The following is a 19,750-nucleotide window of genomic DNA, read 5'->3' on the forward strand; positions in this document are numbered from 1 at the left end:
CTTTACAATCTTATGAGTTTTCTGCCCACCCTGTATGTTATGCTCCTGACCTCCATTAGGCTGGAAGTTATTTGCATAGCTGGGCAAAACATTTTATTCCAATTTATTTATTTTCCACTTTATTTCTTCCAGTTATGAGAGTTGTTTAAGATAAAAGAATGAACACATTTAACCAGGACTTATAGTACAGTTGACCCCTGAACAACACAGGTTTGAATTGTGTGGGTCCACTTATACACAGATTTTTTCCAATAAACACTACAGTACTACACAACCTGTGTTTTGTTGAATCTGCGAATGTGGAACCACAGATACAGAGGGCCAGCTATAAAGTTATACGCAGATTTTCAACTGCAAAGGGGGCTTGAAACCCATAACCTCTACGTTGTTCAAGGATCAACAATAATTGTAACTTGAGTTGGTTCAATTTTGTTTTGTTATTTTTTGTTGGTTGGTTTAAAAACACAGGCCAAGATTTTTGAAAACCAATCAACAATTCTGTGAGAAATGTAAATGATGTTAAGGCCATGCAAATTAATCTCCTTTTAAAATACAACCTAACAAGGGTTGAGTGCAAATTGGGTAATCATTAAAAATGTGTTTCACTTTCATTTAAAAGTATGAAATGTTGAATTTCTTGGTGAGTCTTAACAGTGATATTTACCAAAGAAAAAAATATTTAATGAGCAAACCTTAATTTCTTTGATTTAATTTTGCAGATTTTTTATCAATGAAAAAATTTTTATTTAAGGAATTCAATTAATAGTCATTAAATTACTAGGTAAAGATTCTCATAGTAATCTAAATTTAAAAGTTGATGAATACATATTAAAAGTCAACTGAATTTCTGCTTGAATAGCAAAAACAAACATAAAACACAAAAAGTAGCACTGTCCATTGTATGACGCTAAATGAGGTGTTTTTGGTTATGTAAACATATTAAGTAAACATATTTTCCCTGTTTTTATTTTTATGCATCACATGTGAATGTAGACAGAGATTTAAAACTACCTTGAGTTAAAAAGAAACCAAAACTTTTATTCTATACTTTATTCTGTATAAAGTACTTTATTCTGTAGTACTTTGGTCCTAGATTTTTTAATGTAATTTTTGAGGAAAATATTTCATATACAACAAGTTAATGCTAGCTCAGTCTAAGACACCTACAAAAACCCGTCTCTTGCACTTTTCAACATAATATACAAAACTGTAAAATCTGTCAAGGTGGAAACTCTCTGGAATTAAAGTACTGGAAAGTACAGCAAGGTAAAAGAAAGCATTATATACAAATAGTGTTAAGCATTCTGTAATGTATGGCATTCTTATTGTAATTGGAGTGAAACTTATCTATACATACACAGAAAATATTTCAGAAGCCAGTGAAGTAAACAAAAGCGCCAGTTCTTTAAATTACACTTGATCACATAGACGAGCAAGTCTCTGTGATAGTTCATCCTGGAGAAAGCAAAAATTAAAAGTCACAGGGCTGTGACAAATATAAATCACTAATATTTTAAATAGCTCATATTCAAATAAGATTTAAAATCTTGTCTCAAAAATTCACACAAAAATATTAAGAATTTACTTTTTTTAAACATTTCAAAATAAATGGAGAACTTAATAGAGCAGAAGGCTATGAAGGGGAACAAATTCAATTGTTAAATGAAATATGCATGCAATGTCCATCATTAAGGAGTTAAAGGCTAATTACATCTTGCTTATTTACGATGATGTCATATTATAGTAGAAAAATACTCTTTATAATAGATAAAAGGAGAATATATTTGCTTATATATACATATAAATACACATATATTTAATTCATTCATCAAGTTCATACAAATCAAGATAAAATCCAACTTCTACCTGTTCCATGGAAGTAACACCTGTGCCAAAACAACCTGTTTGACCTTGTGGTAGTTCCATACTGAGATCAAGGCTACAATTTTAAAATAATTAACATAAATGAATGTTAATATAAGCATTTTTCTCCTTATCTAATTATAACAAGCTTATAATTGTTATTATAAATTACAAAAACATGCTTATTGCAAATCTGAATATTCTACCTAGCATTTTACCTTAACTTAAATAAACATAATACTGGTTCAATTTTATAGATGCAAATAGAACTTAAAAATATTCTGGGACTTTCCTGGTGGTGCAGCGGTTAAGAATCCGCCTGCCAGTACAGGGGACATGGGTTCGATCCCTGGTCCTGGAATATCCCACATGCAGTGGAGCAACTAAGCCCCTGTGCCACAACTACTGAGCCTGCGCTCTAGAGCCCACGCACCCAGAGCCGGTGCTCTGCAACAAGAGAAGCCACCGCAATGAGAAGCCCTCGCATCACAACGAAGAGTAGCCCCCCTAACGCCGCAACTAGAGAAAGCCCGTGCACAGCACAAAGACCCAATGCAGCCAAAAATAAATAAATTAATTAATTCAAAAATACAAATTCTGGGCTTCCCTGGTGGTGCAGTGGTTGAGAGTCCACCTGCTGATGCAGGGGACACGGGTTCGTGCCCCGGTCTGGGAAGATCCCACATGCCACAGAGCGGCTGGGCCCATGAGCCATGGCCGCTGAGCCTGTGCGTCCGGAGCCTGTGCTCCGCAACGGGAGAGGCCACAACAGTGAGAGGCCCGCGTACAGCAAAAAAAAAAAATAATAATAATACATATTCTGAATGTCCACCTTAGGAATTTTAAAGAGTTTTTGTTGAGTCCTAGTGGCAACCCATGTGGATGATAATCTTATGATAGAAAAGTGAATAAAATATAGGATAATGATCTGGTCATCTGAACAAAAAGAAAGACCAAAACAATGGTTATCCAATGTACTGAATTTACTGGAGATTACTATATGTCTTCTACTGTAAAGAAAATTAATGTGCCAAAAAAAGATAAAACAGGTTAGACATATGTAGCCTCAGGATCAATATCCATATCTAACATTTGAGCTAACTTCAAGTTCAGTGTTTAGATCCTGAGCTACCCTTGCTAGAAATCATTACTTGCATCTACCCATATAACTGAAGTTTAGAAAAGTTAAGTACACTTGCCCAAGATCACTCTAGTGACAGATAGGATTCAAATCCAGGTTTGTCTCCTTCCAAGGCCACGATTTTAATCTCCATTATAAATACTCCTGAGGATACAAACTACTCTTTCTGCCTGTCTCTAGACGAGTGTATGCCAACTCCAGTTTGAAAACACTACAGTGAATACAGTAACTTCATCATTAGGAGATTCTAGAGACAGATTGTTATTTAAAAGGTAAAGATATAGTATACTAAAATTTTGCTATACTTAAATATCTATAAGGATGGGTATTTCGACATCAATGGTTCTACCTATTTCTACTGTTCCAGTCACCACCCATTATTGACAGAAGTAATCACTCGATTTTGGCTCCCTACACTCAAGGAACATTTGTCATTGTATGGAGGCATTTTTGGCTGTCACACCTGGGGGGAGGGGTGATATTACTTGTGGGTAGATGCCAGGGACACTACTAAACATCCTACATACATAGGACAGCCCCTAGGATTATTAGCCCAAAATGTCAACAGTGTCAAGTTTGAGAAATCCTATTCTAAATCTTATAAAAAAGTTGTCTACTGAACTTGATTTCCACTGAGAGTCAGTAAGGCTGTGATACGGCAATATTCATTTTGAAAGACCTCCCTTGCTCTATTTTCAAGCCCAATCTTCTTATTTCGTCTTTGGTACAAAGAGAAACAAGTTTTTAGCCTCATATTAATAAAATGGAGTCTTTTTACACATGCCTTAGTCTCTCCTGTAATACTTAAAAATCATCCTTCTTACTAACTCCTTGTTGGATATGGGCTATATTAGATACTAACAAAGCAAAATAGTGTACCACCTACCCTCTGGCCCTGTTCTCAAATATTGCAAACCTGATTTATTAACCTAGGTTTTAACCCACTAATGAAAGATACAACAGTGAACTAAAGAGCTGGTAACTAATTAAGTTCTTTCTAATTAAGCATTAGTTTCAACACTAGAATAATATTAATCAACTCTATTTTCCAGGTGTCTTTAAGAACCTTATTTCAACCTATTACTCTACCTTTGAAGATAAAGCATAAAACTTTAGTATCACCCAGTTTTAATCTTTATCTTTGAAAAAATATTTTTAATTCTTTATTATAATGTTCTCTTGAACTAAGTAAAATACCAGAGAATACTGATATAACATGACTTCTGTAGCACTGATAATATTAGAGTCAAGTCATTCCCCTCAAACATGAAGAGCCTAAAATAAATAGCCTAACAGATACCTTATTTCTAATAGTTGGGCCAGAAAGGGTGTTAATTATTTACTTTTTTAAACAACAAATAACCATCTACAACAATAAAATGCTGCCATCTTTTGAACTCCTTGGATGTTTTGCACATATTGCTCAGTTTGCAGGACTCAAACTTGGCTTAAGACTTAATGGCCTGGGAAAGGCGGAAGATGACGGAAGAGTAAGACGCGGAGATCACCTTCCTCCCCACAGATACACCAGAAATACATCTACACGTGGAACAACTCCTACAGAACACCTACTGAACGCTAGCAGAAGACCTCAGACCTCCCAAAAGGCAAGAAACTCCCCCACGTACCTGGGTAGGGCAAAAGAAAAAACAGAGACAAAAGAATAGGGACGGCACCTGCACCAGTGGGAGGGAGCTGTGAAGGAGGAAAAGTTTCCACACACTAGGAAGCCCCTTCGCGGGCGGAGACTGCGGGAGGCGGAGGGGGGAGCTTCGAAGCCGCGGAGGAGTGAACAGCAACGGGTGCGGAGGGCAAAGCGGGGAGATTCCCGCACAGAGGATCTGTGCTGACCGGCACTCACCGTCCCGAGAGGCTTGTCTGCTCACTCGCCGGGGCGAGCGGGGCTGCGAGCTGAGGCTCTGAGGCTCGGGTTTCCATTTTGGACGGAGCGCAGGGAGAGGACTGGGGTTGGCGGCTTGAACATAGCCTGAAGGGGTTAGTGCACCACAGCTAGCCGGGAGGGAGTCCGGGGAAAAGTTTGCACCTGCCGAAGAGGCAGGAGACTTTCCTTCCCTCTTTGTTTCCTGGGGCGTGAGGAGAGGGGTTTAAGAACGCTGCTTAAAGGAACTCCAGAGACGGGCGCGAGCCACGGCTAAAAGCGCGAACCCCAGAGACGGGCGCGAGCCGCGGCTGAAAGCGCGGACCCCAGAGACGGGCGCGAGCCGCGGCTGAAAGCACGGAATCCAGAGACGGGCGCGAGCCGCGGCTGAAAGCGCGGACCCCAGAGGCGGGCGGGAGACGTTAAGGCTGCTGCTGCCGCCACCAAGGGGCCTGTGTGCGAGCACAGGTCACTCTCCACACCCCGCTTCCGCGGAGCCTGTGCAGCCCGCCACTGCCAGGTTCCCGGGATCCAGGGACAACTTCCCCGGGAGAGCGCACAGCGCGCCTCAGGTTGGTGCAAAGTCACGCCGGCCTTTGCCACCGCAGGCCTGCCCCGCACTCCGTGCCCCTCCCTCCCCGCCGGCCTGAGTGCGCCAGAGCCCCCAATCAGCGGCTCTTTTAACCCCATCCTGTCTGAGCAAAAAACAGACGCCCTCCAGCGACCTACACGCAGTGGCAGGGCCAAATCCAAAGCTGAGCCCTGGGAGCTGTGAGAACAAAGAAGAGAAAGGGAAATCTCTCCCAGCAGCCTCAGAAGCAGCGAATTAAAGCTCCACAATCAACTTGATATACCCTGCATCTGTGGAATACCTGAATAGACAACCAATCATCCCAAATTAAGGAAGTGGATTTTAGGAGCAAGATCTATGATTTTTTCCCTTTTCCTCTTTTTGTGAATGTGTATGTGTATGCTTCTGTGTGAGAGCTTGTCTGTATAGTCTTGCTTCCACCATTTGTCCTAGGGTTCTATCCGTCCATGTTTTTTTTTTTTCTTAATAATTAATTTTAATAACGTTATTATACTTTACCTTCTTTCTTTCTTTCTTTCTTTCTTTCTTTCTTTCTTTCTTTCTTTCTTTCTTTCTTTCTTTCTTTCTCTCTTTCTTTCTTTCCTTCCTTCCTTCCTTCCCTCCTTTAGACAACGAATCATCCCAAATTGAGGAGGTGGTCTCTGACAGCAAGATTTATGATTTTTCCCCATTTACCTCTTTTAGTGAGGGTGTATGTGTATGCTTCTGTGTAAGATTTTGTCTGAATAGCTTTGCTTCCAACATTTGTCCTAAGGTTCTATCCGTCCCTTTTTTTTTTCTAAATAAGAATTTTTTAATTCAATAACTTTATTATACTTTATTTTATTTTTACTGTATCTTCTTTCTGTCTGTCTTTTTTCCTTCTTTCCCTCCTTCCTTCCTTCCTCCCTCCCTCCCTCCCTCCCTCCTTTCTTTCCTTCTTGCCTTCTTTCCTTCTTTGCTTCTTTCTTTCTTTCTTCCTTCCTTCCTACCCTCCTTTCCTTCTTTCTTTCCTCATACTTCTACTAATTCCCTCTACTTTTTCTCCCTTTTCTCCTGAGCCGTGTGGATGAAAAGCTCTTGGTGCTCCAGCCAGGAGGCAGGGCTCTGCCTCTGAGGTAGGAGAGCCAACTTCAGGACACTGGTCAACAAGAGACCTCCCAGCTCCACATAATATCAAACGGCGAAAATCTCCCAGAGACCTCCATCTTAACACCAGCACCCAGCTTCACTCAACCACCAGCAAGCCACAGTGCTGGAAAACCTATGCCAAACAACTAGCAAAACAGCAACACAACCCCACCCATTAGCAGAGAGGCTGCCTAAAATCATAATAAGGCCACAGACACCCCAAAACACACCACCAGATGTGAACCTGCCCACTAGAGAGACAAGATCCAGCCTCATCCACCACAACACAGGCACTAGTCCCCTCCACCAGGAGGCCTACACAACCCACTGAACCAACCTTAGCCACTGGAGACAGACATCAAAAACAGGAGGAACTACGAACCTGCAGCCTGCAAAAAGGAGACCCCAAACACAGTAAGATAAGCAAAATGAGAAGACAGAAAAACACACAGCAGATAAAGGAGCAAGATAAAAATGCACCAGACCTAACAAATGAAGAGGAAATAGGCAGTCTACCTGAAAAAGAATTCAGAATAATGATAGTAAGGTTGATCCGGAATCTTGGAGATAGAATGGACAATAGAATGGACAAAATGCAAGAATCAGTTACCAAGGACCTAGAAGAACTAAAGATGAAACAAGCAACGATGAACAACACAATAAATGAAATTAAAAGTACTCTAGATGGGATCAATAGCAGAATAACTGAGGCAGAAGAACGGATAAGTGACCTGGAAGATAAAATAGTGGAAATAACTACTGCAGAGCAGAATAAAGAAAAAAGAATGAAAAGAACTGAGGACAGTCTCAGAGACCTCTGGGACAACATTAAACGCACCAACATTCGAATTATAGGGGTTCCAGAAGAAGAAGAGAAAAAGAAAGGGACTGAGAAAATATTTGAAGAGATTATAGTTGAAAACTTCCCTAATATGGGAAAGGAAATAGTTAATCAAGTCCAGGAAGCACAGAGTCTCCCATACAGGATAAATCCAAGGAGAAATACGCCAAGACACATATTAATCAAACTGTCAAAAATTAAATACAAAGAAAGCATATTAAAAGCAGCAAGGGAAAAACAACAAATAACACATAAGGGAATCCCCATAAGGTAAACAGCTGATCTCTCAGCAGAAACCCTACAAGCCAGAAGGGAGTGGCAGGACATACTGAAAGTGATGAAGGAGAAAAACTTGCAGCCAAGACTACTCTACCCAGCAAGGATCTCATTCAGAGTTGATGGAGAAATTAAAACCTTTACAGACAAGCAAAAGCTGAGAGAGTTCAGCACCACCAAACCAGCTTTACAACAAAGGCTAAAGGATCTTCTCTAGGCAAGAAACACAAGAGAAGGAAAAGACCTATAATAACGAACCCAAAACAATTTAGAAAATGGGAATAGGAACATACATATCGATAATTACCTTAAATGTAAATGGACTAAATGCTCCCACCAAAAGACACAGATTAGCTGAATGGATACAAAAACAAGACCCTTATATATGCTGTCTACAAAAGACCCACTTCAGACCTAGAGACACATACAGACTGAAAGTAAGGGGATGGAAAAAGATATTCCATGCAAATGGAAACCAAAAGAAAGCTGGAGTAGCAATTCTCATATCAGATAAAATAGACTTTAAAATAAGGACTATTAAAAGAGACAAAGAAGGACACTACATAATGATCAAGGGATCGATCCAAGAAGAAGATATAACAATTGTAAATATTTATGCACCCAACATAGGAGCACCTCAATACATAAGGCAAATACTAACAGCCATAAAAGGGGAAATCGACAGTAACACATTCATAGTAGGGGACTTAAACACCCCACTTTCACCCATGGACAGATCATCCGAAATGAAAATAAATAAGGAAACACAAGCTTTAAATGATACATTAAACAAGATGGACTTAATTGATATTTATAGGACACTCCATCCAAAAACAACAGAATACACATTTTTCTCAAGTGCTCATGGAACATTCTCCAGGATAGATCATATCTTAGGTCACAAATCAAGCCTTGGTAAATTTAAGAAAATTAAAATTGTATCAAGTATCTTTTCTGACCACAACGCCATGAGACTAGATATCAATTACAGGAAAAGATCTGTAAAAAATACAAACACATGGAGGCTAAACAATACACTACTTAATAATGAAGTGATCACTGAAGAAATCAAAGAGGAAATCAAAAAATACCTAGAAACAAATGACAATGGAGACACAACGACCCAAAACCTGTGGGATGCAGCAAAAGCAGTTCTAAGGGGGAAGTTTATAGCAATACAAGCCCACCTTAAGAAGCAGGAAACATCTCGAATAAACAACCTAACCTTGCACCTCAAGCAATTAGAGAAAGAAGAACAAAAAAACCCCAAAGCTAGCAGAAGGAAAGAAATCATAAAAATCAGATCAGAAATAAATGAAAAAGAAATGAAGGAAACAATAGCAAAGATCAATAAAACTAAAAGCTGGTTCTTTGAGAAGATAAACAAAATAGATAAACCACTAGCCAGACTCATCAAGAAAAAAAGGGAGAAGACTCAAATCAATAGAATTAGAAATGAAAAAGGAGAGGTAACAACTGACACTGCAGAAATAAAAGAGATCATGAGAGATTACTACAAGCAACTCTATGCCAGTAAAATGGACAATCTGGAAGAAATGGACAAATTCTTAGAAATGCACAACCTGCCAAGACTGAATCAGAAAGAAATAGAAAATATGAACAGACCAATCACAAGCACTGAAATTGAAACTGTGATTAAAAATCTTCCAACAAAGAAAAGCCCAGGACCAGATGGCTTCACAGGCGAATTCTATCAAACATTTAGAGAAGAGCTAACACCTATCCTTCTCAAACTCTTCCAAAATATAGCAGAGGGAGGACCACTCCCAAACTCCTTCTACAAGGCCACCATCACCTTGATACCAAAACCAGACAAGGATGTCACAAAGAAAGAAAACTACAGGCCAATATCACTGATGAACATAGATGCAAAAATCCTCAACAGAATACTAGCAAACAGAATCCAACAGCACATTAAAAGGATCATACACCATGATCAAGTGGGGTTTATTCCAGGAATGCAAGGATTCTTCAATATACGCAAATCTATCAATGTGATAAACCATATTAACAAATTGAAGGAGAAAAACCATATGATCATCTCACTAGATGCAGAGAAAGCTTTTGACAAAATTCAACACCCATTTATGATAAAAACCCTGCAGAAAGTAGGCATAGAGGGAACTTTCCTCAACATAATAAAGGCCATATATGACAAGCCCACAGCAAACATCATCCTCAATGGTGAAAAACTGAAAGCATTTCCACTAAGATCAGGAACAAGACAAGGTTGCCCACTCTCACCACTCTTATTCAACATAGTTTTGGAAGTTTTAGCCACAGCCATCAGAGAAGAAAAGGAAATAAAAGGAATCCAAATCGGAAAAGAAGAAGTAAAGCTGTCACTGTTTGCAGATGACATGATCCTATACATAGAGAACCCTAAAGATGCTACCAGAAAACTACTAGAGCTAATCAATGAATTTGGTAAAGTGGCAGGATACAAAATTAATGCACAGAAATCTCTGGCATTCCTATATACTAATGATGAGAAATCTGAAAGTGAAATCAAGAAAACACTCCCATTTACCACTGCAACAAAAAGAATAAAATATCTAGGAATAAACCTACCTAAGGAGACAAAAGACCTGTATGCAGAAAATTATAAGACACTGATGAAAGAAATTAAAGATGATACAAATAGATGGAGAGATATACCATGTTCTTGGATTGGAAGAATCAACATTGTGAAAATGACTATACTACCCAAAGCAATCTATAGATTCAATGCAATCCCTATCAAACTACCACTGGCATTTTTCACAGAACTATAACAAAAAATTTTGCAATTTGTATGGAAACACAAAAGACCCCGAATAGCCAAAGCAATCTTGAGAACGAAAGAAGGAACTGGAGGAATCAGGCTCCCTGACTTCAAACTATACTACAAAGCTACAGTTATCAAGACGGTATGGTACTGGCACAAAAACAGAAAGATAGATCAATGGAACAGGATAGAAAGCCCAGAGATAAACCCATGCACATATGGACACCTTATCTTTGATAAAGGTGGCAGGAATGTACAGTGGAGAAAGGACAGCCTCTTCAATAAGTGGTGCTGGGAAAACTGGACAGGTACATGTAGAAGTATGAGATTAGATCACTCCCTAACACCATACACAAAAATAAGCTCAAAATGGATTAAAGACCTAAATGTAAGGCCAGAAACTATCAAACTCTTAGAGGAAAACATAGGCAGAACACTCTATGACATAAATCACAGCAAGATCCTTTCTGACCCACCTCCTAGAGTAATGGAAATAAAAACAAAAATAAACAAATGGGACCTAATGAAACTTCAACGCTTTTGCACAGCAAAGGAAACCATAAACAAGACCAAAAGACAACCCTCAGAATGGGAGAAAATATTTGCAAATGAAGCAACCGACAAAGGATTAATCTCCAAAATTTACAAGCAGCTCATGCAACTCAATAACAAGAAAACAAACAACCCAATCCAAAAACGGGCAGAAGACCTAAACAGACATTTCTCCAAAGAAGATATACAGACTGCCAACAAACACATGAAAGAATGCTCAACATCATTAATCATTAGAGAAATGCAAATCAAAACTACAATGAGATATCATCTCACACCAGTCAGAATGGCCATCATCAAAAAATCTAGAAACAATAAATGCTGGAGAGGGTGTGGAGAAAAGGGAACACTCTTGCACTGCTGGTGGGAATGTGAATTGGTTCAGCCACTATGGAGAACAGTATGGAGGTTCCTTAAAAAACTACAAATAGAACTACCATATGACCCAGCAATTCCACTACTGGGCATATACCCTGAGAAAACCAAAATTCAAAAAGAGTCATGTACCAAAATGTTCATTGCAGCTCTATTTACAATAGCCCGGAGATGGAAACAACCTAAATGCCCATCATCGGATGAATGGATAAAGAAGATGTGGCACATATATACAATGGAATATTACTCAGCCATAAAAAGAAACGAAATTGAGCTATTTGTAATGAGGTGGATAGACCTAGAGTCTGTCATACAGAGTGAAGTAAGTCAGAAAGAAAAAGACAAATACCGTATGCTAACACATATATATGGAATTTAAGAAAAAAGATGTCATGAAGAACCTAGGGGTAAAGCTGGAATAAAGACGCAGACCTCCTAGAGAACGGACTTGAGGTTATGGGGAGGGGGAAGGGTGAGCTGTGACAGGGCGAGAGAGAGTCATGGGCATATACACACTAACAAACATAGTAAGGTAGATAGCTAGTGGGAAGCAGCTGCATGGCACAGGGATATTGGCTCGGTGCGTTGTGACAGCCTGGAGGGGTGGGATAGGGAGGGTGGGAGGGAGGGAGACGGAAGAGGGAAGACATATGGGAACATATGTTTATGTATGACTGATTCGCTTTGTTATAAAGCAGAAACTAACACACCATTGTAAAGCAATTATACCCCAATAAAGATGTTAAAAAGAAAATTAAAAAAAAAAGACTTAATGGCCTGATCATAGTAGAATTCTTTTGGAAGATCGTATTAAAAACAATTAAACATTTGATATATGCTGAACACAGACGGTACAGAGGAAACTTTTTAAACACTTCTGCCTCCCTCAGTCACCTTCCTTCATTTCTTATCACACACTAACCAAATCTATCTCCAGAGATATTTAAGAAAATACTAAGATGATTGGAACAAAGTCATATTTTTATGAGCATGACAAAGAGCTGGATGTTCTAAAGGTCCTTGAAGCACTAAATTCTAGGGTCAAAAACCTAACTCTGACCATTGGTGATATTTTTATCCACATTACATAATTGTAGGACTTGTAGATATTAAATCAAGATTATTTCAAAAGCATCTCAATAATTTCTTACCCAGCTTCATCTGCCATTTCTTGAAGCAGCATATCCACCTGGTTCTAGAATAAAAAAATGAGAATTTGTATTTGAATGTTATTTGCTTTTTGGGTAGTTTTTGTTTCTGACCTAGCTTTAAAAAGGGGGAACTGATCTACAGTTTTTAAAAGAAAGTTTTAAAAAAAATTTTTACCACCAGAGGGAGCTGAATTATCTCATAAAATGATTTATTTATGAATAATGTTAAATTATAAAGCCTTAAACTATGAGGTTATGTGAAAAATATTCACAGTGATATTCACATATAATTTGAATCTGAGTAATGTAGCTCTCTAATGGAGCGAACCAACTTTGCTGGTATTTAAAATGTAACAGACTTAAATTTTAGATTAATCATAACTGTCCTTTCTGCTAGTTGATGCAAATTTGATATTAAGGATTACTTTTTAAAGTATCTAGAGATGAATAAAATATAAGTATTGAGATATTTACAACAGTACAGGAGTTCTCAGGGAATAGAGTCCAATTAATTAAAAAAAACTTGTTTTTAACTTATTTAAAATATTTTGAACATACAGGTAGGAGCTCTAAGACATAGTTACAGCTCTACCACAAGGTGCCAAATTTTAAGCAAACCTCTAATAATGTTGTTGGGCCTTAGTCTCTCTTGTCTTTCATTCACCTTCAAAATATAAAAAAGTTCAGAAAATAATAGATCAAATACTTCTGTGCATTTAGATTGTGTTGTTTTTACTTCATATCTAAAATACCATTATTTGTGTTTTTAAAATTTACTTAAATGGCATTATACTAAGTATACAATTCCGCAACTTGTTTTTTTAATTCAACCTTATAAGATCTAATTATATTGAGATCTAGAGCTCTAGTTCATTAACTTTCACTCCTGTATAGTACTGTAATATAAAATACTCTCAACTGTATTTATCCATTTTATTTCTGGACATTTAGACATTTTCCCCTAATTTCTCCTGATTATAGACAATAGTGCAATGAACATTCTTATGTAGAAGTATGTTTATACACATGTAGGTCTTTTGTGTATAAATTTAAAAATAGAAGTACTAGGTTATAGGTCACATGCATTTTCATATACTCTGATTTATTCAACAAATATTAACTGAGCACCTACTTTATGCCAGATATCATTTTAAGCGTTAGGGATACATCAGTAAACAAAAATAATTAAAAATATCCCTGCCTTCATTAAGCTTACATTCTAGTGTGTGCACATGAAAGGGAGGGGCAAATAAAAACTTTTTAAATTATGTGGTTTATTAGAAGGTGATATGTACAATGAAGAAAAATAAAGCAGGGATGGTAGATAGGGAGTACAGCGCTCGGTGGATGTGCCACTGGTGTACTTCTAAGTAGGATGATCTTAAAAGACCTCACTGAGAAAATGACATTTGAACAAAGAACTGAAGGAGGTGGGGGAGTGGGCAATGAGGATGAGTGCAAGACAGATGAAGAAGATTCAGGCAGAGGAACCTGCAAGTGAATGGCTTTGAGGAAGAAATGTACATGGTGTGTTTGAGAAATAACAAGGAAGCCAATATCTTAGTACAGTGATGAGCAATAATAGGAGATAAGGTCAGAGAAGCAGGATGAGGTAGATCCTAGAGGGCACTATAGGCCACCATAAAGAATTAGGCTTTTATTTTGAGAGACATGCAGAGCCACTGAAGGGTTCTGAGCAGAAGAATGACATGATCTGACTTGTTTTATCAGGATTGCTCTGGCTGCTATGTTAAGAATGGACTGTAGATATTACCGCATTGCTTTTCCAAAGTGAATATGCTAATTTAAATTCTAATTACTCATTAGCAAGGTATGAGAATTTGGGCATCTAAGCATGCCCATTTCTGTTGTAAATTTTGGTTGACTCTTTATGAAAAATGTTTTGTATATACTTGAATATCCCCAGCACCTAGCACAATACCTGAAACAGGAGAAGGTGCTTAGCAAATGTTAGGTGAATGAATCTCAAGATTTTTCAGAGCTAAAAGGCATTTAGATATCATCAAATCCAACCCTACATTTTACAGCTATGAATACTGAGGCCCAAGGTAGTGAGTATCTTAAGGTCCCAAACTTAATTAGTGGCAGAGTAGGGATTAGAAATCCAAGTGTCCTGACTTCAAGTCATTTTTCCAGTCCCCTTGTGTTTTCCTAATCTTGACCATAAAATCACCTGGAAACCACCTAAGGTGCCTGAATAAGAATCAGAAACTCTAGGACAGTGCTTCTCAAAATCAGGGCATAAATATCACCTGTAAATCTTATTAAAATGATTCCAATTCAATATATCTGTGGATAGGGTCTGAATTTCTGCATTCCTAATAAGCTCCCAGATGATACAGATGTTCCTGATTTTTGCACCACACTTTGGGGAAGCAAGGCTCTGGAGGAGGTATAAAAGTAATGACTAAATATATGCTCTCTATAAGACATATACTTGAATACTTTCTTCTTAACTCTAAAACATGAATATAAGCTTGTTCTCTTATTATTTACCTCTTAGTGAAAGGCATCACCTTCAGTAAAATTCTGATGGATGGCTATTGATTTTTCTCCTAACCTGTTTTGTAAATTATCCATATTATCATCTTATGTAGTGATAACAAGTTTTTTGTTTATTTGATGAACTATGTGATAGGTGCTGGGATCAAAAAGAAGATTGGTAATGATATAAATCTTCTATTTTAATATTCAAGTTTCACAAAATCTTTATTTCTGGCTCACATGACATCCAAACTAGTTTCAAATTTAATTTTCTCTGTAGCACATCTCTAAGTTGCAGATGCAACAACATCCTAGAAAACATCCTAGTTTTCTGAAAAATAATTCATCTTGTAATTTACTATTTGTTCATCTGTGATCTGTGCCTAATAACATACCTAAAGAGTAGGCAGGAAGCAGACTATCTGCAATGAGATGACTTAACTGGGGTTAGGATATTACCTAATACCCACTGGCCTCAGTGAGTCCCTAGTTCAATGCTTTTATCAATAAGGACCACTGGCAGCAGGGCAGAACCAAGTTCCATACTCTCTAGACATGTGACCTATAATAATTCTTAGAACTTCAAAACAAGATAGGAAATGTCATCTTCTAACATGTCCTTAGGAATCCAGGGTCAGAGCATAACTTCCTACTTGCATTTTGGGGATACACCATGTTTACTTCACATTCTAGAGATGATTTAGGTTCACAAAGCCATTATATTTTGAAGTTGGGTAATTTTTAAAAGTTAGTGTAAGTAGAGAAACTATTCTTACTTGTGGTGTTGTTAGGGTTGTAGTACTACTCATTGTGTCTTCCATTTGTTGCGTTTGAACATCCAGTGTTTCAAACTGCTGTTCAAATTTGTCCATCAGGGCAGAAATCTGCAAAAAGAAATATGGTCATAAGAAAAAAACTTACTCTGAAAAGATATTATCTGAACATCAATATATTTATTTATCTTTTTTACCTTTTCAAGGTTCATACTCCTCAATGTAGCATCCATAGACTTAACTACATTTGCCATGGACTTGGTTACCTATTGGGAGTATAAAAAAAGAAAAGACTGAGAATCCTATAATATAAACAACCTCAAAATTTATGTAGTTTCTTATATTACTTGTAGATCACCTTATAAAATTTATCTACCGTTTCCTTAACAGTAAAAGTACACTATGTATTTCTGGTTTAGGCATCGACTATCTTTTATCTTTGACTATTCATTGGAAGACAACTAATTAGACCTTAGCTGAAAAGCCACTGCCAAAATCGGTTTCCTCAGTAAGCATTTTGACTATCTTTCTCCTGCCCAGGAAGGCGAGTACCTTTGTAACACTTTGCAGTAGATTTAGATTTCTGACAATTCTTAATACCTCCAATAACTTAAATCAAGAGTTCCTATTATTTACAGATATTAAGGCTTACCTTGCCCATTGTAACTGCAGTTTGAACTCTGGCTGCCACAGCATCAACCCTAGCACTCATTCTCAAGAAATTAATTGTTTGGTTCTTCTGGCGGATTGCATTTTCAGCATGTCTTGCAGCTTCTGTATTGCCTTTCTGAATGGCCTGTTTTAAACACAGCAAAAGTAAACAGTGAAGACAAACACCAAAATTAAATATAGGGAGCAAAAGTAGATATTTTAGAAAGAGGAAAACAATGCCCAACTAACATATTTTTAATATTTAAGAGCTTTTACAATTAGTATTTTTAGGAAATAAAAGGAGAATTTATAGTCCTTTAATTTTTTATTTATGACTAAAAGATATATACTCATTAACATTTTAAGAGATTAGAATATAAAGTTTAAAATTTTTCCCATAATCACTCAGCCATTACCACTATTAATATTTCAGTATAAAGTATTCCAAGTACGTAAACCTATTTATTGAAATATTACAATATAAATTACAAGAGTACTGTACATCAGAGCATACTGTTTTCTCACCTAATTAAAAATTTTTTAAGTCAATAAATATATAACTACATCATCACTCTAAAGACTGTGTTTAAAAAAAAAAAAGGCTGTGTTGTATGGATGTACCATTAATCAGGGCTTTCCTCGTGTGTGGTAAAAACACTACTGATAGTACATAAAATTATTTTAGATGTTACACAGACATAAGTATCTTCATTTTAATCATGCATTTATTTAAATGTATATCTGAAATGGATATGACTAGCACAGATCCATGCTTTCTGCTATACTGTAATAGCTATGGCAAGGTATGAAGTTAAAAGTCAATTTAAAGAAAAATGTTAAATAGCTCAGATGGTACCCCAGTATAGCAAAATCGATAGGGTACATAAGTGACTGAAATTAGAGCACATGGATCAGTTAAGATCCCTGTTTGCTGGGTATTTAGTTTGTTTCCAATTCTTCAATAATATAAACACCAATGTGATAAATACATTAGTATATGCAACCTCAAACACTTTCCAAGTTTTTTTCCCTAGTTAACATCCATAACTACATATAGCTACAATTTTTTTTCTTGTGATGAGAACTTTTAAGATCTCTTAGCAACTTTCAAATATATAATAAAGTATTATTAACTGTAGTCACCACGCTGTACGTTATATTCCCAGGACTTATTTTATAACTGATAGTTTGTACCTTTCAGCCATCTTCACCCATTTCACACACACCCACCCCCCACCTCCTTCCTCTGGCAACCACAAATCTATTCTCTTTATCCATGAGTTTTTTTTTCTAAGATTCCACATAAGTTAGATCACATGGCGTCTGCCTTTCTCTCTCTGACTTATTTCACTTAGCATAATATGCTCAAGGTCCATCCATGTTGTTGCAAATGGCAGGATTTCCTTGTTTATGGGTGAATAATATTCAACTTTATATATATATATATATATATATATATATATATATATATATATATATATTCCAAATTTTCTTTTTCCATTCATCCATTGATGGACACTTAGGTTGTTTTCATGTCTTTCTTAAAAAATTAATTTATTTTATTTATTTTTGGCTGCATTGGGTCTTCATCACAGTGTGCGGGCTCCTCATTGTGGTGGCTTGTCTTGTTGCAGAGCACGGGCTCTAGGCGCGCAGGCTTCAGCAGTTGTGGCATGTGTGCTCAGTAGTTGTGGCTCATGGGCTCTACAGCACAGGCTCGGTACTTGTGGCACATTGGCCTAGTTGCTCTGTAGCATGTGGGATCCTTCCTGGACCAGGGCTTGAATCCATGCCCCCTGCATTGGCCAGTGGATTCTTAAGCACTGCACCACCAGGGAAGCCCCGCATGTCTTGGCTACTGTAAATAATGCTGCAATGAACATGGGGGTGTATATATCTTTCTGAGTTAGTGTTTTTGTTTCCTTCAGATAAATACCCAGAAGTGGAATTGCTGGACCATTTGGTAGGTTGTAATTTTCACTTTTCAAGGAACATCCATACTGTTTTCCATAGTGGCTGCACCAGTTTATATTCCCACCAATAGTGCACAAGGGTTCCCTTTGCTCCACAACCTCTCCAACACTTTTTGCTTTTTGTCTTTTGTGTGTGTGTGTGGGGGGGGGTACGCAGGCCTCTCACTGTTGTGGCCTCTCACGTTGCAGAGCACAGGCTCCAGACGTGCAGGCCCAGCAGCCATGGCTCACAGGCCTAGCTGCTCTGCGGCATGTAGGATCTTCCTGGACCGGGGCATGAACCCGTGTCCCCTGCATTGGCAGGCGGACTCTCAACCACTGCGCCACCAGGGAAGCCACTTTTTGTCTTTTTGATGACAGTCATTCTAACAGGTGTGAAGTGATGTCTTATTGTGTTTTGATTTGCATTTCCCTGATGATGCGTGATATTGAGAACATTTTCATGTACCTGTTGGCAAATTGGTATGTCTTTTTATGAAAAATGTATATTCAGATCCTCTACACATTTTTAAATCAGATTGTTTGGTATTTTGCTTTTGACTTGTATAAATTCTTTACATATTTCAGATATAAACGCCTTATCAGCTGTATGGTTTTCAAATATTTTCTCCCACTCAGTAAGTTGCCTTTTAAATTTTTTCATGGCTTCCTTTGCTGCGCAGAAGCTTTTTTGTTGGATGAAGTCCCACGTCTTTAATTTTGCTTTTGTTGCCTCTGCTTTTGGTGTCGATTCCAAAAAATCACTGCCAAGACCAGTATCAAGGAGTTTACCATCTACGTTTTCTTCTAGAGTTTTATGACTTCACGTTTAAAGTTCAAGTCTTTAATCCATTTTGAGATAACTGCTGTATATGTTGTAAGACAGTGGTCCAGTTTTATTCTTTTGCATGTGGCTGTCCAGCTTTCCCAACACTATTTACTGAAGAGACTGTCCTTTCCCCATTGTATATTCTTGGGTCCTTTGTTGCAAATAAATTACCATAAATGTGTGGGTTTATTTCTGATTTCTCTATTCTGTTTCATTGATCTACGTGTCTGTTTTTATGTCAATATCATGCTGTCTCATTTACCACAGCTTGGTAATATAGTTTGAAATCAGGAAGCATGATGTTTGAGCCTTGTTCTTTCTCAAGATGGCCTTGGATATTCAGTCTTTTGTGGTTCCATATAAATTTTAGGACTGTTTGTTCTATTTCTATGAAAACTGCCATTGGCATCTTCATAGGGATTGAACTGAATTTGTAGATTGCTTTGAGCAGTATGGACATTCTAACAATATT

At 37.6% G+C, this 19,750-nt stretch overlaps 1 protein-coding gene across 10 annotated transcripts in view; it reads right to left on the reverse strand.

Annotated features, from left to right (window-relative positions):
• Positions 1-19,750, reverse strand: part of LOC307180840 (charged multivesicular body protein 1B2-like) — a 69,229-nt gene that overhangs the window by 29,891 nt on the left and 19,588 nt on the right. For 8 of the 10 annotated variants that reach the window (XM_079911364.1, XM_079911362.1, XM_079911360.1 and 5 more), the window contains 4 exons: positions 16,499-16,642; positions 16,044-16,112; positions 15,850-15,957; positions 12,569-12,612 (listed from right to left, as the gene is read on the reverse strand). In XM_079911364.1, the coding sequence (XP_079767490.1) occupies positions 12,569-12,612; positions 15,850-15,957; positions 16,044-16,112; positions 16,499-16,642 (365 nt within the window). Of the gene's footprint in view, positions 1-962; positions 1,456-1,866; positions 1,940-12,568; positions 12,613-15,849; positions 15,958-16,043; positions 16,113-16,498; positions 16,643-19,750 lie in introns of those variants that run through there. The other 2 variants (XR_013825794.1, XM_079911361.1) reach the window with 2 other exon arrangements.

This window comes from Stenella coeruleoalba (assembly GCF_951394435.1).
Source record: "Stenella coeruleoalba genome assembly, chromosome: X".
Taxonomy (NCBI): domain Eukaryota; kingdom Metazoa; phylum Chordata; class Mammalia; order Artiodactyla; family Delphinidae; genus Stenella; species Stenella coeruleoalba.